Source organism: Rhipicephalus sanguineus, chromosome 5 (genome assembly GCF_013339695.2).
Source record: "Rhipicephalus sanguineus isolate Rsan-2018 chromosome 5, BIME_Rsan_1.4, whole genome shotgun sequence".
NCBI lineage: Eukaryota > Metazoa > Arthropoda > Arachnida > Ixodida > Ixodidae > Rhipicephalus > Rhipicephalus sanguineus.
Window position 1 is genome coordinate 147,518,524 of NC_051180.1, and position 26,115 is coordinate 147,544,638.

General features: G+C 46.4%; 1 protein-coding gene across 1 annotated transcript; it reads left to right on the plus strand.

Annotated features, from left to right (window-relative positions):
• Window positions 1-4,036: 4,036 nt before the first annotated feature.
• LOC119394329 (uncharacterized) lies at window positions 4,037-21,760 on the plus strand. The gene is made up of 5 exons (XM_037661626.2): window positions 4,037-4,163; window positions 5,515-5,522; window positions 18,486-18,583; window positions 19,276-19,957; window positions 20,370-21,760. Exons 1-5 carry the CDS (start codon window positions 4,037-4,039, stop codon window positions 21,051-21,053), a joined length of 1,599 nt encoding a protein of 532 aa, XP_037517554.2. The 3' UTR covers window positions 21,054-21,760.
• The last annotated feature ends 4,355 nt before the right edge of the window (window positions 21,761-26,115 follow it).

A 26,115-nucleotide genomic window follows, 5' to 3' on the forward strand; every position in this document is an offset into this window, starting at 1 on the left:
TTTAGGAACAAATATAATTCGTCACGAACGACGAGACAGCACAAGAAAATAAACAATAAACTAATGTAAAATAGACGCGAAGCGATTGTCTTTACGCATGATGAGTGATGAGGGCATATACAAAGTTCCCAAGTGGGGCGGCTCGGACTGGTTGGAAATTCATGACAGTATACTACGAACGCGAAGACACCGGGACAAGAAACACGACGACACACTGCGCTGCTAACAGACAGCGCAGTGTGTCGTCCTCTTTCTTTTCCTGGTGTCCTCGCGGTGGTAGTATACTGTCATATATATGGCGTAATTCAAAGAGAAAAATATATATCGAAGAAAGTTGCGAGGCAGTTCTGACGGTTTTTGAATTACAAGAGGTCAATAAAAGGATAAGAAATCAATCCCGGACAGTCTTAGCATGGCGCAATTCCTACACGGACGCTACTATAAATGTAAAGCGCCGTACAGCTGGCATAGGAGCAGTTTTATTGCTATGTTACTGCTGTCCGTCACAGCATTCCTCGTCGCTGCAGATGCTTCCGCCTGCTGTGGCTGTGCTCGTACGTCACATTGTTCCGTATGTTAAACGCGCAGACAGGACGAAATGCTGCATGCCACGGCTTTCGTAGCGCGCAACCGCTGTTCGTGCCTTCCATACGGAATTGAATTGTATACAGGGTGTTTTTTTTTAAACATCGGAGTTGTTTAAGCCGGCCGTAAAAGCTTTGGCGTCCAAAGAAGACCACAGGCGGATATACGCCACAGGAATTGGGCAAGCCCCACTGCCGAGTACAGCAGGTGCGATCGTTAAACGAAAAATCTGCTCGGCGAAGTGGAGCACGTGAAAGAGAGAGTGAGAGAGAGAGAGAAAGCGATAGAAAGAACGAGAAGAGACAAAACTAGAGATAAATAAAAGGAAAAAACAATAAAAAAATATAGAAATACAAAGAAACAGAGAGAGAAAAGAAAGAAACAGACAAGAAAAAGAGATAGAAAAAGCGGACAGCAAGAGAGAAAGAAAAATAAAGAAAGAAATTAAGAGAAACAACGAAAGAGGCAAGAAGAAAGGGAAGAAAGAGAAATAAAGATAGAAAGAAGAGCCAGAAACAGAAAGAAATTGAAAGCAACTGGTAGAAAAAAAAAAGATACAGGAAACAGAGACTACGAGAAAAAGAAGAAAAAATACAAATAAAAAGAAACAAAGATGGCTACCCAGCTGCGTTCTTCCTTCAGGCTTGGCGCCACTAGTGCGAAACTGCCACCATTTTTTTTTAGACAACATCGGACAAGGTGCCCGTGATGAACGGGACCTTAAGTCGACCCATGCGCTGCTTCGCATCCCCACATGGTTCCCTTTAGTGGGAGATGGTGTAATTTTTTTTCTGATTAAACTCTTTCTAATTTCGGCAGAAAATTAGGTGGGTAGATGAGATTAAGAAGTTTGTAGGTATAACGTGGCAGCAGAAAGCACAGGACCGGGTAGATTGGCGGAACGTGGGAGAGGCCTTTGTTCTGCAGTGGGCGTAGACAGGCTGATGATGATGATGATGATGATGATGATGAATTTTGCGCGATAGCGGTTACGTACACCGGCGGCGGTGGCGGTGGCGCACAAATAGGGCGCCGTAATCGGCTGCTGTGAACTCATAGCAGCTTTTGCTGTAAAGAAACTTCGGAGCGGCCTGAGTATCTTCCACGTGAGTCTCTAAACAGCGGAATATTTATAAGACAGAGCTTCAGATCCGCTCCCTCGCGCTCTGCAATGCTTTGGATACTGCTGTGTGGTATTAAGGCGACAGCCTTAAATGCCTCATCAAGCGCGAAAATTGACCGTCGGCGTCATGGGCGTCAACACGAGTGATGGAAAAGATCATCATCACGTGATGACGTGGCATGATGACGCCGTCACATGATATCGTCGCTTGGTCAAAGGTGGGTCGATCACGGAGGCAGTGCAAAACCAGGTGACGTGCAGAAAGCTTGCAATGCCCCCGCTCCTAGAGGCAGTGCATAACCACCTTATGTGCAGAAAGCTTTCCGAGTGGGGCGGCGGAGAATCAATGCATCCACTGAGAAGAAAAAAAGAAGTTGGCTTTCGACTTCGAGTCGCCTTAGGCGAATGCATAGGGGACCATGTGGGTTTCACACTTTGTCTTCAGTTAAATGACTTGAAAGGAACTCGCAGTTACTTCGACTTCACTGTCTTAGTGGCTATTTAAAACACCTTACAGCTTTAGAATAGATACACTAAGGGCCCAGGGAACTGTTTCTTACCCCTACGCATGCGACAATTGCAAGTCGCTAGTCCTAAATTGCAACTATCTTCTCCTACGCTTTGCATAAACAAATAAAAAATCGTTACACCTGTTGCTCGGAATTCAGGTTCTTGCCTACAGCACCAAATTTGTACTGAATTCTGAGCGACAGGTGTAACAATCGCATGGTAACATATGGCTAAGGCACGTTGCCGGGCTAGTTGGTTAGGATTCATAATTCGTACGGCGTAGTGCACCACGACAAGGACAGAGAAGAGGGACGCACAGACACAGCGCTAACTAGCGCTGTGTCTGTGCGTCCCTCTTCCTGTCCTTGTCGTGGTGCGCTACGCCGTACGAATTATAACATATGGCGATTGTAGGATGTAGTTTTCTCACCATTTCACGTAAATTAAAGAACACTATCGAACTATGAATCTCACAACGTCCACACAACATAAGGCTTACCTCATGTATCATAACACGATTGTGGCACGTAAAACTCCATGATTTATATATTTTATGATAAGGTTATTTACAACGAATACCCAGGAAGAGGGTTTATTCGTTGCCACGTGTAAGGATCCTTAAGTATCGAAAGACCATGCACGTATTTTGAATCGGTGCAAGTGCATGAGACCGTGATCGAAGCTTTTTCTAAACATTGTATAACGCCCAATTCTCGGACGCTTTCTTGGAGTTGTGTGTATATACGACGTACAGCGTACACGCACCGTGCCTTCGAGGCTTCCGAGTCGCAGCGCCGTTCTCAACGGTAACTGAAACAGGAGGAAGAGAGTGAGAATGAAAAAGGAACAAAACAAGTCACGTGCCAAGAATGCCGAGCACGCACGTCTTAAAACCTGATTCGCATAGCGCGGAGCTTCTTGACGCGCGGCTTTCCTAAATCAAACAAAAGGACAAAAGCTAGATAGAAGAAATGAAAAAAAAAGAAAAGAAGCAAACGAAAAATAACAAATAGATATTCAAGATCATTGCCGACGTAAAGTATCTCTCTGTGGAATTTCTCCGCCTCGGTGCCATTAAAGGTCGGCATCCTTGAGCCGTTTGCCGCAGCTGTGCACGTTCTTCGAAGCGCAGCCAGTCTCGTTCGCTTCCTTTTCGGTTCAATAATATCCATTATGAAGATGCTATCAGTAGAAGCAGTTTACCCCGTCGATCGCCATGAGCATATTTTCCCTATGAAACCGACGAGATGCGCGAGCGGGCTTTGTTTCCTCTAACACCAGCCGTGGCAGCTTAGTGGCTATATGGGTGCTTAGCTGCTCAGCTCGATGACACGGGTTTCGCGGCCACGACTGCCACAACTCGACGGGATCGAGTTGCAAGAACACGTCTACGTGAACTCAGATGTGGTCGCACATCAAAATAACTCCGGGTGGATCCGGCCTGCCCCACTGCGTCGTCCCTTATAATCACATCGCGGTGTTTGGAGCGTCAAACCCCAAATTTTACTTAATTTTTTTTAGGTTGTTTCTCTCAGGCGCTGATTGCTAGTGCACGTGCATTCCGCTAGCGGACGTGCTATTATAATAGCTCAGTGGCTATGGCGTTGCGCTGCTGGCCCCTAATTCGCAAAACCTTAGGTTAGTACTTGATCCTTTGTCATTGGTTTCGCTTATGATCATGTCCAGCGTCACGATTGGCTGAAGCTTCCTCCTCGAACAATTTTAGCGCATGACGTCATTGAAAACATGCGGGCTCTGAGCTTGACACGCGGATTCAATCCCGGTTGCGGCAGATTTACTTATTCCCATGGCGGCGGAATGAGGATCCCTCGCTACTCTCGCGACGCGACCAGCAGTAGCCTGCAGGAGCAGGGCGCCCTCTACCCTGGAGGAGTGGGTCTCTCCGCCACCAGACATCCAGAACGGGAGGCCGCTGCCGCACGTGGTAGGCTTTCCTGGATTACTTCCGGAACACCGAGGAACTAGGCTGCTTCTTCGCCGTGGGCATCGCCTCTTGATCTTCGTTCGCGGTCGTCTCGAAGGAAGATGGAGGCCACCGTAGCAGCGTTGCTCGCCAAACGGCGTACGCCCACTTTGCAAGCGAAGCTAGTTACGAGTTACAGATCTCGGTGGTGGCGGTGCCGTACGCGAAAAGCCCGGCGCCGGCGAGTGCAAAAAAGTGTGGCCCTCAAAGGCGCGCCAGTCACATACGTACTTGCATGCGCCGTTTTCCGTTAACTGATGCTCTCTCGATCGTGGGCTTGTCGGCGATCAGCCCTTTCTGATATGAAGGTCCGATTCCCGGCATGGAGGAATGAAAAAGTTAGGAGGCAGCATTGCGCAATGCGACAGAGATTAACAAAAAGAAATTGTAGGTCAGAAACGCACACGCCCCCATTTTCCCCTTAAAGAAAGAGTTCCTGAATTTTTTGTGGGACAAATGCGTTATTTCAAGAAATGTACTTACATTTAGGTGCAATGTAAAAAAATACGTTGGTGGTAAACATTTATCCAAACTTCCCTCTCTACGACATGCCTCCATATCCACGTCGGGCTTTGGCTCGTAAGGTTACACAATATTCTTTTTCTTTAACACGAAAGTGTTTTATGCCGGGGTCCACCAAGACTTCAGTGACGTATTTCCGTCACGGATATGACGTTGACAAAATAGGCGCTAACAGATGAGAAACAAAAAAAGCTATAACAAAAAGGCCCGCCGCCGGGAACCAAACCTACCATCTCTCGGTCCGCGATGATAAGCGCCTGGCGCTCGACCGACTAAACGACCGGGCCAGACGCACGACAATCGACCAACGCGTCTTATAATTCTCACACATTCTCTATCGCATGGTGCTCTCTGCTGGCGGGGCTTGACGGGGTGTGGCGGTGCCGCCGTCTGTGAGCGGTGCAGGGAAGTAACTCGGCATGACACTTACTAGCACCCATAGAGAACGATGCGGCGACGACTCAGTTAACGCATGACTTCGGAGATCGCGCGCCGGCAGGTTTCTTTCGGCGCGAAATCTCGGTGACCATGGTTAAAGCGTCTCGACATCAGCGAAAAACACCGGCCGCCCTAGCATCGGGGATTCGCCCTAGACGCAGCGGCGCATAGAAACAGCTACGTTGCTCCTTCCAACGCGCGTTGCGCAACTGTTGCGCAACGCGGCGTCGTCGTCCAGCGGCGGCGTCCGTCGGCGGAGTCGAATGGCAACAGGCTTTCGCCGAACACACTTTGGAATTTACAAAGTGTCCTTCAATTTTTTTATGCGCTTGTTGATGTCATCCTTGCGCAGGATACATGGTACGCTGTGTCCAGGTATATGTTAACAACTTCAGCTGCCACAACGATTAAATCATGATCACGGACGCTAATCTTCGCGATGGAGATGTGCCACTAGGCGTCAACGTGGGTGCATCCACGTCAAACGGTGCTATAGCTACCATACACCAATAGACATCGTACAAGCTGTCATATATCACTACACAATAAGCACTACTTTTGTGAAGACATGTTTCACTTTCGTGTTATGCCGATTCCTATGTAGGCGGGAGCAGCCATGCTTTTTCTATTGGCATGGTAAAAAGATGTTGGCGCTCAGATAAGGCACCGGCTACTTCTTAGCTCTTACAGGAGTCGAACATAGAAAATACAAGGTACAAACATTACATATAAAACAGCGTTCTCTTACTAACACCGACCATAACAAATAAGCAGCACATACAGGATAGAATTTTGAGCAACACCATGAAACTTCAATATGACATCGCCATAATATAAAGTTTATATTTATATGAAGTTCTGAAGTCAGCAGGTGGCACATATATATAAAAGCACACCGTACATTTCGGCGTCTCCTACCATCTCCCTCTTTCTTTTTACTAATTTGAAAACGTTGGGATAAAGACAGAAATAGGCCAAGCCGTAAAAGCGGCACCTTAAATATTCATTCCAATCCATAGCTGTCCCTCGATCCTACGTCCTAAAATTCAGATGGTAAAAAAAAAAACGAAAAGAATAAATTGCCTCGAACGCAAGCCAACTAAGGTGAATCGCGAGATACTATATATGTCATAAACCGGAAACGACATTTATTACGCGCCTCCAGCATCAGACGTGCCTTGTTCCGGCTCACAGTGTTGTGCACTGTATATACACCACCTGCTCGATGTCACAGATTACGTAAGCATCCCCCCTCCCCAAGGCAAGCTTGGATAACGATGACTATATGGCCGCATTCTGCACACTCACTGTAGTCAATATGGCGAATACCGTGCTCATTTGTGACTGCAAATAGTAGTGGCTGCAGTGCTGTCTCTTTGATTGATTTATTGCCTTATATGTGTGGATATTGTTTTTTTTTCAGTTCTGACCTGAGCTGGCTCAATCGACTTTACGCCGGCCCAGGGGGCTTGTAGCTTGTGTTTACAAAATGGCCAGTTTTAGAATAGATTCGTTATTTTCGCTGTCAATTTTTTTTACATCTTAGTTTCCGCCTTATTGTTATGTTCCTTGTCGCGTTTCTTGCGTTGCTAATTACTCTTGCGAGTTCTCTCTTCGTTAGGCATGACATTTAACTGCCGTTGCGAAGAATATTATTAACAGAATGACATAAAGCTTAGGAGAGCACGTCAAAGTGACGTAAGCGAAAGCAATTTATAGACTACCCAGTTTACTGTCCCAACGAAATACAGTATTTAATCACTGCGGCGGAGGCTTATTTTAACAATTGCAGCTGCAGTAGCGTGGCTGAGGCGTAGCCATGATATTATTATTATGTAGTTTTAGAACAGCGTACGCAAAGAGAACGTGCGCTGCGTACGTACGCTGTTTCCGTCCCTTAACGGGGTACCACAAGAGGATAGCGTACGACGCATGCGCAGCGCCTATTATTTCCTTTCAAGGGAGGGGGGGGAGGGTTGTTGGGGATGGAGTCCGACCCTTTTTTGTGCTTGTTCGTCGGAGTGTTTGTACATGTGCGCGCATACATATGCATGAAAACTTAAGCTTTCGGGCAGTAGAAAATGACCCCCCCCCCCTCCTTGGCTACGCCGATGGCTGGCTATAAGTTTCGACGGAGATCAACGCCAATAGGGACACACGCAGGGAACAGGGCGGGGGCTGACAACACGCACATGTGTGTATATATATACACACACATACATACAAATAGACAAACAGATGCAAGCGAAAATGCGGTATTTAAAGAAACCTAATTACCAGAACGAGGCCGCTTATATGCGGTGTTAGGATGGCTTTTGTCGTTTTATTAAATGCGGATGCTTGGCCGCTCGAGCAGAGATGGGTGACGTGACAGTTTTGACGAGTAAGGTTTTAACTTGTGACACATGAATGAGTAGCACCTGTTTTGCTGAAGGCAGTCTGCCAGGCCAAACTGCCGCTAGCGCGAACGGAGAAGCGTTATCGTCGCTCGAGGGCGCCGGAAAAAGATTCAAGAACACAGGCAGGGATAAACAAATACATTGATAAACCCGATGGCCACGTGATGCATCGCTCGCGAGAGTATATATTGGGCACGGGAAGAATGCCCCAATCGGGGAGATAAGATATTCAGAACGCCCTTAAATACTATCTGCGCTGTGACAAGGGACGCTTTGAGCACTGACTAAAAAGCATATAGAGCGCATGGCAAGATGTGCCACGAAACGCACGGCAATTGTCATAGCACCAGAAGTAAGCATGCGACACAATGTTATCTGGCTTTCGTGCTTCGTTTGCTTTGTTTATCCCACACATACCGTAGTTGCTGAAGCTTGTGCCCGGCGACAACTTTCCGCCGCAGCACAGCCAAAGCTACGTGTATCGATTTTTGGGCTAGTTGGCTAGTTGAGTTCAGTTGAGCATAGTTTCGTTAGTAATTGAGTTCGACAAATTGCCAAGGACATCAAATACGACAGGAAGTAAGCCGACAATCAACAGATTTCATTTCAGAAACCAAGATTCGTATGTCGACAACGCGAATACGAAGCGAAAATTATCGCACTTGGATATCATCATTTCCCAGGGCGCTGAGTCAGTTAGCAAACTCCTTTGCAGTCAAGAATCTATACTGATGAATCATTCTGATCATATGTTCTTATTTATTTCGGCTATCAGAATCACTATAATGGGTGTGTCTCTTGTGGTTGGCGCTGCCGTTACCAGCGTGCCACATAAAAAAAGCAACCGTCACTTTGAGTGCCGGTTTCTTATGGACATGTTCAAAAATTCGTGCACCATCTGCGACCATCAGACCCGCAGTGTCGTACTCTGTGACCATCAGACTCGTAGTGTTTCGATCGACACTGTCTCCATCTTCAACAAGAAACGCAGCGCTTATACGACAGCCTCTCGAAAGGCTAGCTGGCGTGTGTGTAGAATGTGAGAATCCTCCATTTAGAACCGCACCACCGTGTGGTACCGCGCGGTACCACCACACACCGTTACCTTATTATCGTTTTATCTACACAGGCGTCAAACGTTGCGTCGCTTCAACATCGCGACATCGGCGTCTGTCATAAAACAGCGTTATTTTATATATTAGGGTAAGGCGGGGCAAAATGAGACGCGGGGCAAAACGCGACATTTTGACTTTGCCGCCCTCTAAAGCTAATACAAAAAGTACCTTTTCCTTGTTTCTCTATTTCAGTGATAGGTGCCGGTAGTTTTCGACATTTTATGTGTAAATGTTGATGATTGCTCACAGCGTTCGCGCGGGAAAAATTGCGCGGCTGATGTCACTGTGTTCGTGACCCGCCGAAAAGGGGCGAAATTCTGCTCGGCCAAATTTTCGGATCCATGCATGAAGCTACTACGCATCAGTACAACAATACAAGTATTTATGTTGTTACTTTATACTACTAGCAACATGCCACCAAAAGTTTAGTTCATTTGGTGCCGTGGGCCAAAGGGGAAATTTTTTTTGAATTCGGGCATGTGAGAGGGACAAAACGCGACAAAAAGGCATTGAATTGCCTTAGAGCGTGTCTTATTAAGTGAACCATTTATTTACACTCATTATATGTGATATTTCTTGTTAAGGATGGTGCGGACGTACACGAGAATATTATCTAGAGTTTCCTGGAAGGAAAACGACATGAATAAAACACTGAATGCTTTTCAGGAGTTTCGGAGCAGCACAGCGCCGGGTTCTGTGTGGATTCAATGCGTGAAGTGCAAAGACTGGGCGCATGAAGACTGCGTGGCGGTCCACGGAGTCAATTTGAAGTGCTTCTACTGCAAGAACTGAAAGGATAAAATTTTTTCACGCTGTCTCGTTTTGCCTCACGCAGCGTCTCGTTTTGCCCCGCAGGTTGGGGCAAAATGAGACATGCGTTGCATTTTTTGTTTCTTTTTAAAATAATATTTTGAACAGTCACAGCATGGCCATATTTATGTAGCATATACATTGTACCCAAAAGAAAGTTCCTGTGTTGACATTTTATGGTAACAAATGAAATAAAAAAAGATATTCACTACTTTCAAATTTTTGTCGCGTTTTGCCCCGCCTTACCCTACATATGTAAATGCGACGCAGCGAGCCTGGTTTTGAGTAGTTTCTTTATGCATGCCATTTCCAGCTAGTGTATATCAGCATCCATTCGAAATATGGTAGAAAGCTAAACTGATTTGAACTGGTCACCACTATAGTTGACCGGTCTCTAAAGAAAATCCAGTTTCTCGTAGCTTACAACCAATTTTTGCCATTTATGAATCACGCGTCACGCGAACTGTCTTCTGTCTTTTGTTCTCAGACAAATGTGCTGCAGGGTACTGCTTTCAGTGAAGATTTCGTTGACTTGAAGGAGTGAATTGAGTAAATACGTGGACATGAATTCATTTATCATTCCCACGTTAGCAGCGAAACAGATTTTTTTTTATTGGGTCAAGACAGTGTATTTCCATAATGAAGGCTATTCACATCACCTCACAGGGTTCCCTTTGCCAGCGTTTACAAAACTGCGACACATGAAATATGAGCGCATTTCATAGTTGTAATTTTGATCGCTATATAAATTGCACGGACTCTCAAAGTGTGTTTGCGCCGTCGGCGTTGCCGTGTTGTCCCCCATTATTGACAGCACATGTGCCGCTCATGCGCGGAAAGTTGGAGGTCTCAAAAGCCTATGAGGCGCTTGGTTGCAAAGACGATGAAGCGAAAAGGGTGCTCCGTCAGGGTGCGAAAGGGGTGCTCATTGAAGCAGGTTGGAAGTCTATGCATTCCGTACGACGTGCCACGAGCGCAGTGACAAGCTATACGCCACAAGCTATCAACGTGGCGGTCACTGATAAGCGAGTGCTGCCTTAAGCTCTCAGTCCTATAGTTGACGATTTCAGTTTTTTAAACTACTTCATGAGGTTAATGGGCTGCCTGCACTGTTTATCGTAACTTGAAATGTTGAACACGATGTTGCCTCTTTAGTGCCTCCTGACCATAGTCTGCACTGACTTTATTGTGGCAGCCATCTTAGCGCTCAAGAGCGTTTTAGTACTTTGAGAAGCAAACAAGAAAAAAAAATGACAACGCCAAGAGCACAGCAATGTACACGTGAATGTATTGTGCACTGACGTCACCGCGCCCGCCATGTTTCGGCGCGGTGACAAAGTGTGTTCATGACGTCACACGCAATGCATCTATAAGCGCGCAAACAGGTGGTTCCGGCGCCGAGCTTCGTGTTAATGCTACACACAAAATTAACGAGCCTTGGCCAATCTCTGCGGAGATTACGAAGGCTTCCCCCAATGACATGCATTACTGCAAGGCCTCATGCGTTGACTCATGATTAACTATAACCGCTATGAGCAACCATAACCATTACTAGTAACCATACGTATCGCCTTATTTCCAATCGACTGTGTTTGCAAGAGAAGGACGTTGACGGAACTTACTGGCGATATACTATTAAGAGCTATAAGTTCTCAGTGCCACGTCGATATGCTGTACATGTATAAACCGTGTTTATCTGAATCACGTCAGCACTAAAGAAACTGTCGACGCGGCAGAAAGTCGCACCTCCGAGTCATCGTCGCGCTGAGTCGGTCTCGGCATTTGACTGCCCGCATGGGGACCTTATACGGAAGATAATACCAGACCATTAAAATGCGCGGGCGCTGACCTTTTAAGCGCGCACGTAGGAATCCACACAGACAGAGAGAGATAGAAAAACAATAAAAGAACACGAATATGTTAAAAGAATGAATACCAACAAAGCACGCAGCGAGTTCATGCTGGCAGAGCGCAGCGATAATTATTCCACGAACTTACCCCCTCCCCTAAATATAATAGATCTATTAATATGAAAAACCGGAACTACGTAAAGCTCCCCGGGTACGCTGGATACACCTGCGTGTTTGCTTCAGCCGGCTTGTCGAACGGGACCGGCCGATGAGCCTTGCTCATAGATGTCGTGTACGAAGAGAATATAAACGAGCACACTTTTCATTTCATATTTGAAGCATGGCTTTTGTTTCTTTACTATAGTCGTTAGGAGGCCCACCTCGAAATAAAAACAGAGCTGAATTCCCATCCCGCCGATGACTAACGATAGTTCGTTTCCCGCGGAAGCTAAATAAAGTCGGAATCGTACACGTAGATTAATCGGCCGAATCACAACAGCATGACGAGTGCGTTTTATACGTGACAGTACGGTACACAAAGATTGGTAGAGTATAATGACATTGCAGAAGCCTCTGTAATCAGGTACAAGCACACGTAGGAAGCGGCATTCTCATTCGGTTATTGGCAAGCTGCGTGGCACGACAGGTGGCCGACATATAAGGGCGTTTATATTTAGACAGCATATATATTTTTAAAACATTGTCTGTGATAGACAGAATAATTGCAGTCCTCATGCTACGTCGCTCGAAATGGCGGGTGTTTCTCGCACACGCATGTAAATATTGTCGATCTACATTATCGACTAATTAACTACTATACACTAATTAACTTCCTTAGTCTGAATGTTTGCGGTACATTTTGCAACTGAGGATCTGTCGGTGCATAGTGCCTCGCCGACTGACTCGTTCCGGGCGCGTGCCGGTCCCTGTAGTGCCGCGCGCTCTGAGTTGCTGGAGAACAGCAGCATCGCAGGAAGTAAACGAAACAACAAGAAAAAACGGAAATCAAGAAGTCACTCACGAAGTTGTCTTCGGCTGCTGTCACGTGCAGCGCGACAGCCAAGAGCGCGACGGCCACGAAGCGTTCGGCGGCCGACGATCCGGGTCGAGCAGCCATGTCGGGCCGTTCCGGTGTGGGTGCTCGCTCGAAGCTCCGCAGCTGCTCTGGTTTGTCGAGGATGTTGTGCGTACGCGCGCGCTCGCTACTCTCCGACAAGAGCGCGCGCGCTATCCGTTGTGGAGTGGCAGCTGCTGTCGGTGACGGTGAAGCGCACCGCGCCGGTCCTGCACGGGAAAGCGACGGCGGCGTGGATGAGCGGCGCGTGCGCCCCGTTATGTATGGAACTGCGTGCGTACCTCTCTGAGGAATGTACGGGTGTACGCGCGCGCTGGGGGAGAACAAGCACCGCCTCCGCCGCTAGGCCGTAGTCAAGGTAGTGCCCGATCGACTACGACGACGCGTCCTCATGTCGCCGCGGAGTGCAGCTGCGCTTCGGAATGAATTGTTACTTGGCGCATGTTAGTGACGGCGTGTGTGTGGTGAACGACCTTGTGGCAAGGCCGGCACCCTCGTGGCGGGGAAAAAGAAAGCGCGTCGGTGCTGTACGTCTTGCTTTGTGTGCTTGTCTAGTAGCAACTTCGCACGCACTTGATACAAAGGGCGTACTTTTTCTGTTGCTGCACTGGCTGGAGACGATGAATCGACCCCTTTTAGACCGATGCCTCTCAACGACAGCTTACTGACTGCACCGAAAACGAAAAAGTATGCGACATTGAGAATGAAAGAGAGATTGAGAGAGAGAGTGAGGCCCACCCCTGTTTGCTTATTTCTGAAAACACTGGTGGCCTCGAAAATGGGAAATGGCTCCACCGGTCGAAGATGTAGGAAAATAAACATAACCACTAGGATGCGTTTCTTTTGTTTCAAAGTACATTTGGGCACTGGAAAAATCCCTGTCACACACACACACACACACACACACACACACACACACACACACACACACACACACACACATATATATATATATATATATATATATATATATATATATATATATATATATATATATATATATATATATATATGGGGTTTCTCAAGAAATTTCTCCGAAAATCCTCATTCGATGCCTTCACAATTACTGCTTCTGCAGTCGAAAACATCTTAACATGGTCGACGACATCACTTCGGACAGCAATTACGAAAGTTAAATTAATTCACTTTTTAATTAGTCGAGTTAGGCGGTCATGTCAAATGGGAGAATTGAAGTTCACGAGGAAAACTTACTGCAGATTTCAGATTCCGAAAAGTGGCCTCGAGAAATAATTGCGAAGTAATCAAATTGAACCAAATTCAGCGGGGAAACCGAAACCGACTTGTGGACGAACGCAACCGCCACATTCTTCTGAGACGTCAAGATTTAGTGAGCTTCGTTACATCAACCATCAACCGACTTCTTTGTGTGGGTGTGTGGGCTGCGCTTGCAATTACAGCACGCATGGCGCACGTACATTCACGAACATGGAAGAACTACACCTCTGCAATCGTTGTCTTGAGCAGTGACCTGGTCGCCTGCTTGTTGCGCTCATCGGTGATTAGGTTCCGGCTTCACCGATGAATTTGGTTGAATTTCACTACACCACAACAATTACTATAGAGGCCACATTTTCGAAATCTCAAAGCTGCAATGGGTTATTCACGTGAAGAAATTTCAATTCTCCCATTTGACGTAACCGCAACTCCGCTAATCAAAAAGTTAATTAACTTAACTTTCTCAAATACTGTCCCAAATGTTGCGTTTAACCATCTCAAGATGTGTGCCGCTACAGAAAAAAGCTATTGTGAAGGTAGAAAGCAAATATCGCTTTTCCTGGCTTTTTGAGGGTTTTCGGACACATTTTCTTGAAGCACCCGGTATATCAGCAGAAATACTTAGCGATTGCACAAATATACAAGGTGCTGTCACAGTAATTGTATCCGATACGAGAGGCTTGCCACTTGTATGTTAATGTATTTCTGTACAGACTTTCAGGACCACGAACTTCAACTAACCCTCCGAAATCGCTAGGTTGTTGAGGAGGATATGCGCAAATGCGCCACGAAAAAATAAAACAAAAACAGTAAGTGTAACATTCACACAAGCGGGAGCAACGCCAGAAAAAATGGTGAGTGTTCAATATAAGTGAGAGACGGAGAAACAGCGTGCGGAATAGGAAGCACCATTGGCTGAAATCAAAAGCGAGAAGTGTTCAGGTGGCTGAGTGGTGAACTGCGATCGCACTTAACAATCTGAACGCGCTGATAAAGCGCAAAGCTCGCCGATGACGAATATTTGTCTTTATCGTATGATTGATGATTGTTGGGATTTAACGTCTGAAAAACACGACATGATTATGAGAGACACCGTAGTGGAGGGCTCCGGAAATATTCACCACATGGGGTTCTTTAACGTGCACCTAAATCTAAGTGCACGGGCCTCTAGCATTTTCACCTCCATCAAAAATGCGGACGCCGCGTCCAGGATTGGATCCCGCGACCTGCGTGTCAGCGGTCGAGCATCTTAACCACTACACCGCCGTGGCGGGTCTTTATCGTATGGAAATGGCACAGAAAATATTCAACATGTTTCCTTATCATTCCAAAGGATCCACTCAGAGGGACGTAACGGTGTAGTTGCTCTGTTGAAGACCCTATGACACAAAGATGGCTAAAAATAGACAAAAGTTACTGACAACTTGCAAGTGCAAGATAGAGAAAAACGGCTGCAGCCATTTAGATAAAGCACGGACAGTTAAGATAAAGCAGACTTGGTTTTCTTTCCTCGTGCACAATGCATGCTACATGCGACGGCAGCCATGTGGTTCTGAGCCTTCGTATTCTTGTTATTAATATCATTCCTGGCAGTGAAGCTCTATCAGAATTTGTACAGCTGCTATTGCGTAGCATTGTAACTATTGTCCTTTACTTTATCGCGCGACTTCAGACAGCGTGGAGCGCGTACAAATAAGCGAAAAAGGGCGTGGACTGAGTGATCACTGCTAGCGGAATAAGTCGAACAAAACATTGCTTTCTTCGTTAGCACCTGTTCCTCGTACGCTCCCGATTTCATCACAGGGCAACCGAGCGGGCATCTGGCTGTAAGCGTTCGAGCCCTCGCAACGTTCGTTTTGAGCACTGGAGTTTGCAGCGAGATGTATTGCCGTTACATATGGTCCTGCACAGTTCAACATGTTGTACATGAACCAGTTAGCTATGGAGCAGGAAGGCCTTTCACGACACTTGTTGAGGACTTATATGCTCCCGAAACTTGTGCAAAGTGTAAAGCTATTGAGAGTCTCTTGAGATTCGGCGCTTATGTTCGTGCGTTCTCGGTGATTTCACCTTATTTTTCGTGGAGCCGATTGATAACTATTAAGCATAACGCTCTTAGTAAAAGGCATTGTCATGAGCGCTGGCGAAATATTTCTGCCGTTTTAAGCTGGCGACAACGATTATTAAACCAAATATTAAAAGCGTGCCTCGAGGCATCTGCCTTATTCTTCCTTGCTTGGTCATTAATTGTAAGAAAATAAGCGTAAATGTGCTGCACTCTGCGTTGACCTTTAACGCCGCCAACTGCGATATCCTGCCATAGCTTAGGCAGCAGGTCGAAACAAACCAGAAGTACAGGGGAAGGAGAAGATCGGGCTGCTGGGCGAGTTGGCACTTGCTAAGAGACATTTTTGTAGCGCTGACGCACAATCACAATAGGAAGAAACACAGGACGACGGGACAGGCGCTGTGTTTCTTCCTTTTGTGATTATGCTTGAGCGCTACAAAAATGTATATTAACAGGGAGAGGAAGAGGCTTCATTTTATTAGAAGTCGTCCAACAAGGAACTTCAGGATTTCAACACTTAATATTGAAATACATGTCATACAATGCATGCGATATACATAAACGTCGTAGTAGTCAACCTTAAGACAAAGGGACTTGTCTTCGCCCTGAAGAAATTGTCGAAACGTTTACGTTGCTTCACCTATAGTTCGACCTCTCGTCAGACAGTAGGCGTATCATGTATCTCAACGTACGCGACACTTTGTTTGGCGTGTCGAAAATACCCAGAGCGGTACATCTGCTGCGAGACGTATCATGGTACACACAGATGCAAAGCGAGAGAAGGCGACTATGCTTCCAGTGTAGCCAAATAAAGTACCGATGCCTACGTGAGAAGCACGAAAAATAGGCAAAAACTGTCACCATCGTTTATGCAAGATTCTCAAATAGCATATACGGCATCTAAGATGTTTATATATTTGATACTTCCTAACCCTGATTGATATATAAGCGATGGTGATGGTGATACCGCGCAGAGTGAAGATTTCTTCCAGAAATCACAGAGCAAACGATGACATTTGATATATCCGTTCCCGAAATACACTGAGTGTTCGTTTCATTGGCGCTGCCAATTGTCCTGTCCACTATGACATGTTTTTAGGTCAAACTTACCAACAGGACCTCTTTTATTCCGTAGTACACTTCAAATTCAGGCTTGCAATATGATTCTTATGCTCGTACGAATTCAACCAACCCGGAGTTAAATTCGCAGTCGGGTCACGTGGTCTGAGAGTAAACAAGCAGAAAGAGCGACACTTTGCAGGTTCGTGACAAAATATGACACAAAATGACCGCAACCGAAACGACCAGTGGCGTATGCAGAAATTTGTTTCGGTGGGGGCATTCCCTTGATCCGTATGTGGGGAGGGGAAGGGGGGGGGGCAGACAAGTACGGTCGAGTGGCATTTCGTGTTCCGTATTCCATGGCAGAAAGAACTTTCGGGAGGAGCACGTGCCCGTTGTGTCACCTCCTGGCTGGAAGGAACCTGTACCCAAACTGAACTATTTCCCCTCGTACTGATCGACAAAGGAAGGTCCTGGTACAACCATCCAACATCCCATTCCTTACATTCATATACACTCATTTGCACAACACGGACCGCGGACGGCTGGAACCATTTTCTCGCCTCCATCGCTGCAATCTGGGACGTCAGTAACGTCATGACTGTCAATGACTTGCTGAACACTCCCATCTGTGATCCTCCGGACCCTGAGAGCATATCATTATTAATTAACAATTAATTAATTGTGTTGAAGGCAGTGGACGCAGCGCTTGAACAAGATAGAAGTGGAAGACGACGAAGTGTGGTCCCCCGCAACTCAGCCCTTGTTGGCTACGTTTTTAACGCGATAGCGTTAAAGAGCTCGTATCGCACAAATTCCGCCGTCGGCGTCGGCGCCGGCACCGTTGGTTGTGAGCGAAAAATCATCATCTTGTCCTTGACCGAAAAATCGAAAAAGCTGCAAATAAAATAAATAATAAAAATGTTGGGTCCGAGTGAGAATCGAACCCAGGCCGTCTGCGTGGCAAGGAGGTGTTCTACCACAGAGCCACGCCTCTGCTTGGAGCTGCACTGAAAGTAACTTTGATGCTTCCCAAAAATACGCGTCCTGTATACAGGTGTCACAGTACGAGATGTAATATGGTAGTAATATTGCGTGGTACAAGCGTACATTGCCATCGGGCGTCACACCACGTCAATATCATAACGACTTCGTGGTTAAAGACAGCCACCCATTACAAAAGGCACACACATTACTGCGCGTATTCCCTTAAGACCACGCAGTGGGTGCATCGCCACTTCGAAAACGTTTCTCGCGCATAATTGCTCCTGGTTGAAAGCATGCTACTCATTACATAAGGCACACACCGTAGTGCGCGCATTCTCTTAAACACTCGTAGTGTTCGAAGTGCGCACTAGGGGCAGGATATTGCTATCGCGTTCAATAGACGATATGCAAAACTACTTGGTCGTCTGTTAACACTGGGCACCACTAGTCCGGTCGCCATCTTGGTAGCGTCAAGTGTTCGGCGTGTTCGTAGGTGTTCGCCCAGCTCCAGCCTCCGCTTCCAGCTTCGTCGCGCTGAGATATATCTGCATTGCATTGAACGTTTTCGACAGCGCGTAACAGGTGCATATATATAATGGCAAACCCTCTCGCTCCGCTCCAGCAGCCGTGCTTTCCGAGTCTTAGCAGCCCGGGCTGGACGACAGATTTGACGGTCGTACCGCACATATCGGAGCACACGTTGGAGTCGTTTTGCGATCAGAGAGGACCCTCTGCCCGTCAGCGCAAGAAGGCATACAACTTTGCCATCGAGGCATACTGTGCGCCATCATCGCTTCGCATGAACACTTGTGACTTCGGGTAAGTAAGCTTTTTGGTGTAGTACTAGTGACATGCTCGGCGAACGGCGTCTGATGCCACTGTGCCTGCCCTGTGCCGGCTCTCGGCGATTACGCGCTCACCCGAAGCCGTATCTCGCTCACGTTGATATGGAAGTTCTGTCCCAGTCGAATGCAGTGAGAGCATAGGTTTCTTTTCTTATTTGTTGGCTGGAAGCAAGCCACGGAATCTACGTTATATAGATGCTCGGTTTTCATACTCATTGGGGCAGACTCCGAATCGCCCCTTAAACAAGTGAGAAACAAATGCACTGATACTATCGAAAGGCTCTGTGATCAGTTTTTGTCTCCCATTGTGGTGGCTCAGTCGGCTATGGCTCTTGCTGAGAGCAAGATCGCGGTATCGAATCTCGGCCGCGGCATCGAATCCCGGCCGCGGCGGCCGCATTTCGATGGAGGTGCTACGGAAAAAGCGCCCGTTTACTTGCGCTGCCGTGCACATGAGAGAAGTCCATTTGGCCTAAGTTAATCCGGAGCACTCCACTATGGCGTGCCTCCTAATCATATGATGATATCGCCACGCGAAAAACCACGATTAAATTTTTATTTAGTCTCATTGTTGAGGGATAACACCACTGATACTGACATAAGTATTGCTTTAACAACCTGCACTGCGTTCATGGATGTCACAACTGGTTTGGCTTTTCTTTTCAGAATTGTCCATGTGCACTCTACATGTTTTCGAAGCCAAAAGAAAACTGGCCGCCCCTACAATGTGCAGCTGTCATTCAACGCTGCTACCGGTGTGCCTCGTACCACAGCCTGCGAGTGCCCAGCAGGAAAGAGCGGAGCCTGCAGTCATGTACTAGCAGCAGTACGCCTGCTGGCACTATTAAAACAGCAAGGATTTGCTGAGCCACCACCAGCGCTTGCTTGCACAGAGCTACCTCAGCAGTGGAGGCGTCCAAGACAAAAAGGAATTAAACCTGCAAGCGTTCAAGACGTGGACTGGCGAGCACCACGAGAAGGTGGCGTCCAGTTGCCATTGACTGCCCGCCTTTCAGATGCAAGCGCTGACTACCAGGATGAAGGCAGTCAAGTCGCTGCAATCCGGTCATTTGGTGCGGAGCTGGAAGCATTGGGCGACCTTCCATTCGCCGCTGTCCTGCAGGATGTGCAGGCTCCTCTGATCAAGACTAAGGCGGGTCTTGCTCCAGCGGACTCTCCACTGACCTACCAGCAGTCGGGCAGGCCGCATAACTTCAAGGTTTGGATGGCAGCTGTAGCTCCTGGTGCGGGCACCAGTTGTACTGTCCCACGTCTAGAGCTTTTTGCTGGTGCAGTGCAGCACACGTTTCCGGGCAGCTTTACATCTGACGAGCAACGAATTTTGATGGTTAGTACATTAGCTCTTGCTTTGATAATAATAATAGGAGGTATGCAAAATTGCTTCTTAGTTACGCAGAGCAGGCTGTTCATTATAATGCTACATTTTATCTTTCTTTTATTTAGAGTGCAGTAAGGAGCCTGAAAAACTAGACTTACAACATGCAATGCACTATGACAAAAAAAAAGTGTACTTGGGGGTGTCTTTCCGACACAACAATAATCGTCATTAATCATGTGTGCAGTGTCCTAACCACTCACCAAGTACTTACTCGTTATGAATAATGTGTGGCCATCAGCACGACAGAGCATTTTTAACTGGAAAACAGTGAGCTCACAGTTTTCAAGAAAGGAAGATCAAGAAAGCGAGGTGTTGATTATGGCTGTGTGGTTATATACATGTTCTTGCTTTATTTTTCTAGGAACTGCAGGTGTCTGCAGAAGATGCACAGAATCTTGAACAGAATTCAAGGCAGCAGAGCCACAGTTCTCACTGGAGAGATGGGCGTCGACATAGATTAACTGCATCGCATTTTGGCCGTGTAATTAAGAGAAATGAGTGGACGGAAACAGGGCTGCGGAACCTCATTGAGCCAAAGGACTTGTCTCGCGTTCGTGCTGTGCAATATGGAATCGGCAAGGAGAGTGTAGCTGCAGATTGTTATGAAAATGTAATGCAGTCTCATGGCCATAATGTGACACTACACCATTCAGGATTGGCTGTCAACCCGGCCTTCCCATGGCTTGGAGCTAGCCCAGACAGATTTGTATACGACCCAGAGGAGCTGACGTATGGTGTGCTTGAGATCAAGTGCCCTTATTCTCTGAAGGATAGCCAACCAGAAGAAGCCAGGAGCAAGAAGTTCTGTATAATTTTTGAAGAAAATGATGAGCCACAACTGGACCGTGACCACGAGTATTATGCCCAGGTGCTCGGTCAAATGGGCATAACAGGCTGCCGATGGGCGGACTTCGTTGTCTGTTCGGAGAATTGGATAGCCATCGAACGTATTCGCTTTGATAAAATAGAGTGGCTCAGTATGCGTAAAAAACTTGACAAATTTTTTTTCGAACACATGCTGCCTTACATGAGCAGCAAGCACTGAGAACCGAGACTAATCCTTAAAGGGGCCCTGAAACACTTTTTGTTGATGTTTCTATGCAGTGCATGTTAGAACATGATGTTCAGACGAAAAAATCTTGTGGAAACAGCACTTTTATAGCTTTGTCTGTAAGAATTACCACATTTCTCATGTAATTTCAATTTGTCCTGTCAATTTGGGCTTGTGAACAGTACAAAGTTGACTTCACCTCACGAACTTTTTATTATGGCTGGTGTATTTTGTGCAATTTACATAATTTGTTACATTCAGAGTAAAGGAATATAATAAGACTGTAGCAGATACATTTGGTTTATGTTGTTTTTGCTGTGATGGGCACTGCGCATTTGTTTCATTACTATATTCAAATCAGTTCATGTTTTCTAAAGCCATGTGATATGGCAGATCACTGCACTAATGCAGTGAAAAAAAGTTGGCTATTCTGAAATGTGTAATACCTCTGTCACACGGGCAGCTTTAACTGCGGTTATGCTTAAGCGTGGTTTACGGGACTAACCGCAGTTAACGCGAACGTTTGCCATTGCTACATGGGCTCAGTTAGCGCAGTTGAGCAAGCCAACGAAATCACGTGCTGGTCATGTAGACAGCACGTGAATATTTTGTCACCTTCGACTACATTTCCCCCCCAAGAAACCAGCAGCGATAATACAATACCCTCTCGGAACCTTGCCTTCGACAGCACCTTTGTTGGCCTTTCCACGGCGAGCCTTGTTTTCGATGAGTTTTCCTTGGCTATTGTTCGCCGACTGTAGTCATGTCGATTGACTTGCGCCAGTTCACGGCTGGTGCACCAGCAGCTCCTCTGTTTGTGAGGGTAAATCGTGCTTGCCTAGCTCGGTTTGCAATGACTACGGTTAGGAGACTAACTGTGGTTACTCCTGCAGTGTAGCTACCTCTAAACACGGTTAACCGTAACCGTAGTTAGCTTAACCGCAGTTAAGGCTGCCCGTGTGACAGGTGTATTAGTGGTGTTAGTTTATTCAGTCAGTGCAATATGTGGTAAATAATAAAAATGTTTATTTGACTTTCTCAAAGTGGTTTGATACTTTGCACACGAGACGAGAGCTTCTTCGAACCATGTGCCTTTGTTGTAATGGAAACATCTTCTACTCAGAAGCATGAAGGTCATTTTCAAGGTGCTACTTTCATGAGTGAAATAAGCATGTTTCAGTACCAGTGTGGCTTTAATTTACAAATGTTACTGGTTAGGTGCAGATGGGCATATTTGCTGCTAACCAGCACGTTTAGTTACCACACATCACCATTTTAGACGGCTACACTGCACTTATAGAGTGATTAAGGAGTTTCGGGACCCATGGCTAACTGTGGCTTCGGTACAGTAATGATGACAGCGTCTGGTTTGAAGGGACACTAAAGTGAAGCAATGAATATGTTTTAATAAAAAAGTCATTCTTGAAAACTTTACTGCCGTTAATTTTGCCATGATAACTTCATTATTAGAAGAGAAAATGAACGTGAAAGTGTCATTTTTAAAATTCCGCGTCAGAGTCTATGCACATGAACGTGAGCACAATGTTCAAAATTTTTCAAAGCATTTTGCTTTCGTTTTAGCCATAATTGATTAAAGTTTCTGAAACTGTACATTAAGCCTCTGGCCTTTTCAGAGGACAATGTGCCTCATTTTTTTCGATAAAGAGCTCTAATAGATGCAGTCAAAGTATATCACAGCTGGCTGGGGCAGGCATTTCAAGATTACATTGCTACCTGCACTTTCTTTTTACCACTTCCCAGCAGCGCCCATGTATACGCGACTGTTTGCTTCGAACCAAATTAGTTAATCCATTAGCTCTCTTGGAGTGAAGGTTTGCTCAAAGGGCTTTGCAAGTTCGTGAGAATAGCAGCCACAGTCCAGATCTGACTGATAACGGGAGCCAGTGTCAGTGGAACTGGCCGATCAAATATATGGAATGATTTGACCCTCCTTATCCTCCTTTCTACATGGATCCTCAACGAAGCAATTTCTTTAGTTTCCCTGACTTGTTGTTCAGAGAGGGTATGCCTGTGCAGAAACGGTGGAATGTTCAGCTTGACATTTCTGCTTGCCAAAAGGTCATGAATCAAAAACCCCTTATCTGCCATGACGGAATCATCTTTTTCAAACTTGAGATCAAGAAATCCACTTTTCAGTACGGCCTGCCTGTCCGAGATGGAACCTGTGTAGAGCTCCGACACAAAGCTCACTAAGCCGTTCGGTGAAATACCAATGAGGCCTTTAAAGGTGTTTGAAGACTTGTAAACAGAGTAGGAGCTCGACTGGAGAGACAGTGAGGAGGGCACCTCACACTTTATCTCCGTTGCATCCAAAATAACCCTTGTTGTTGGATACGCGCTAAATGCTGCAGGCATTGTTGAGTCTATTACAGCTCTTGATGCCCAGAGTGGTAGTTTGGAAAGTCTTATGTACATGAAGTTAATCCATGACACACATATGCGAGACACTGTTGACTGAGTGATTCCAAATCTGTGTGCCAGGTCATGTTCAAACAAGCCAAGACGAAGCCTCACAAGTACGAGGAACAGCTCGTTCTCTGCTGTCAGCTTCCGCCGTCGGCCTCCACTTGCTTTAATGCCAGCACTCCTCGAAACGTTAATTCCATTCTTTCCAGGATTGAGGTATGTCATCAGTGCTTGGAAATGCCGGTACGTTGGCAGTCCAGTGTAGGCACGCACATCCTCATCTGAGTGTTTGAAATGCTCTATGCAAAAGGTCCCATTTTCTTTCTCCTCAAGACGTGCAGTGAGGCGGCGATTCTCTCGGTGAGAAAGGTGCATCTCTGTCTTTGTCTGGAGCAGCTGCTCCTGGAGGACCTCACATTCGTATTTAAGTCGGTCAATTTCATTCCTTTGTGTGGCAACCACATCCCTGAGATGTTGCACCTCAATGGCAGGCTTGCCAGAACCTCCCAATGCGCCTGTGCCAGCAGTAGGTGAACAGCTAGTGTGGTCTCCCTCCATTTCAGCTGAATCAGACTCTAGATCTGCTGCAGCCAAAGGACCAGCTCCACTGTCTTCTACAGTCGAAGATTGAGCGGCATCTTGATCTGAAATCTGATGTGCTTGCAGACAGGCACTCTGTGTTCGCTCCTTAGGTGGCTTGCGCTGCTGTCGCATTTTGCCAAAGTTGAATACACTGGGGCAGGCGGTTTGTCTCAGTAAGTTGTTGCCACAAGATACACCCGGAATAAAGTCCGATGGCAAGAAATGCTTTGAACAGACTTTTGTGGATTTCGTCACCTTGAAGTATTTCCCTTCATCACGCTTGATGGCGATGATCCACCTCTTGTATACTGTGTTGTCTGTTGGGAAGCGGTGATACGAAACCTGCAGGTTGCAAGAAATACAGGTAGTTAAAACTTGCGTTGAGAAGTCATCCACCAAAACCTGTATGTACAGACGCATCCACTGTTGAAGGGAACACTCGAATGCGCACCCTTCTTATTGCTGGCTCCATAACTGCAAGTGAATGGGGAAACATTGAACGTGCGCTTTACTAGTTTGTCGAAATTAGTCTGAGCTATCAACCACCAGTAGCCTTAAGCAAATCTAAGCCCTTATTCTCATGCAAGCAAGAAAATGAAATCCAGACACGCACTGCGCGCAAGTGTTCCCTTTAACAGTGGCCGCGCCTGTACAATACTAGAATATTTTGACCTGGCTGTAACATTCAAAGATGCTTCGCCTGAAATAAAAGTAGGACGATATGCACATCCGTCACGCGAGCACTTTAGATAGCGGTTAATTTGCTTTCGATTAACTTGCTTTAGATTCTGCACGATATGGCTTAAGCAAAGCGCGACAGGCCACCATTATAGTCGTTCGTCAGGTGCACTAGAGGCCAACAAACTCGATCCGATTAGTTGGTCCATGAAAGAGGGATCATCGACCACGGTCGTAAATACTCGTCTGGCGTGAATGTGTTTATCAGAACCATCTTTATCGTGGCACCAGGTTTGGCCTGTACATGAGCAAAGCTCCGCGTTAAAGTCCTCGTTAAAGTCCGGCTGGCGATATCCTATCGGGTTCCGAGTGCCAGGCACGACTGGCAGGTGATAAGCACACGCGGTGCGATAGCGCCAGCCGGAGCAAGAATCTAACGCTACGGTGACGCTGGCTGCAAGCAGCCAGCGTCACCGTAGCTTTCCGCTGTTCGCGTTTCTCTTAGTCCCAATATTACTCAGTCCCAGCCTTTACACATTCACCGCATACGTTCTAACCGCATGGCTGCGGATAAACAACACGGCGCTGACGCGTGTGAAGCAAAAACCACGCACCTTGTTCCCGCCAGGATCCTTAGGTCCTCGCTGTTTACAACAGGGTACACAACAGTGTGTTGGCATTTCCGATGTGGGTCGATTTGCGCAAGAGAACACTTTTCGCGCTTTCTGTATCCGTGCGGATTCGCCGTGTACGGCAGCGAGTCTCCGCTTCGTGGACGCTACCAAGATGGCGGACCTAACTCTAAACTTGTGCACGAGATGGCGCCGCGCATTTCGCATATCAACTATTCTTATAGGCGAAGCTTAAGCGCGTCCACCAATTTTGTCAACTTCTTGCAGTAAATCACCCCCGTTTGAAACTAATTATTAATTAATCCGAACAAAAAAATGATGGCAGCTTCGCAACTAGTGGTACCAAGCCTGAAGGAAGAGCGGAGCTGGGCGGCCTTCTTTGTTTCTCTGTGTTTTTTATTTATTCTCTTTCTATCTCTTTCTCTCTGTTTCTTGTATCTGTTTTTTCTACCCGTTGCTTTCTATTTCTTTCTTCCTCTCTCTCTTTCTCTTTCTCGCTCTTTCCATCTTTATTTTTCGCTCTTCCCTCTCTTTCTTTGTTTCTCTTTATTTCTCTCTTTATTTCTCCTTGTCTTGTTCTCTGCTATTTCTAGCTCTTCTGCGTGTCTGTTTGTTTCTATCTCTTTCTCTCTCTTACTATGTATTTCTCCGTCTGTCGATATTCTTATGTCTTTACTGGATCCCTTTATTTCTTTCTGTTTTGCTGTTTCTCTTTCACTTTATCGCTTTCTCTCTAT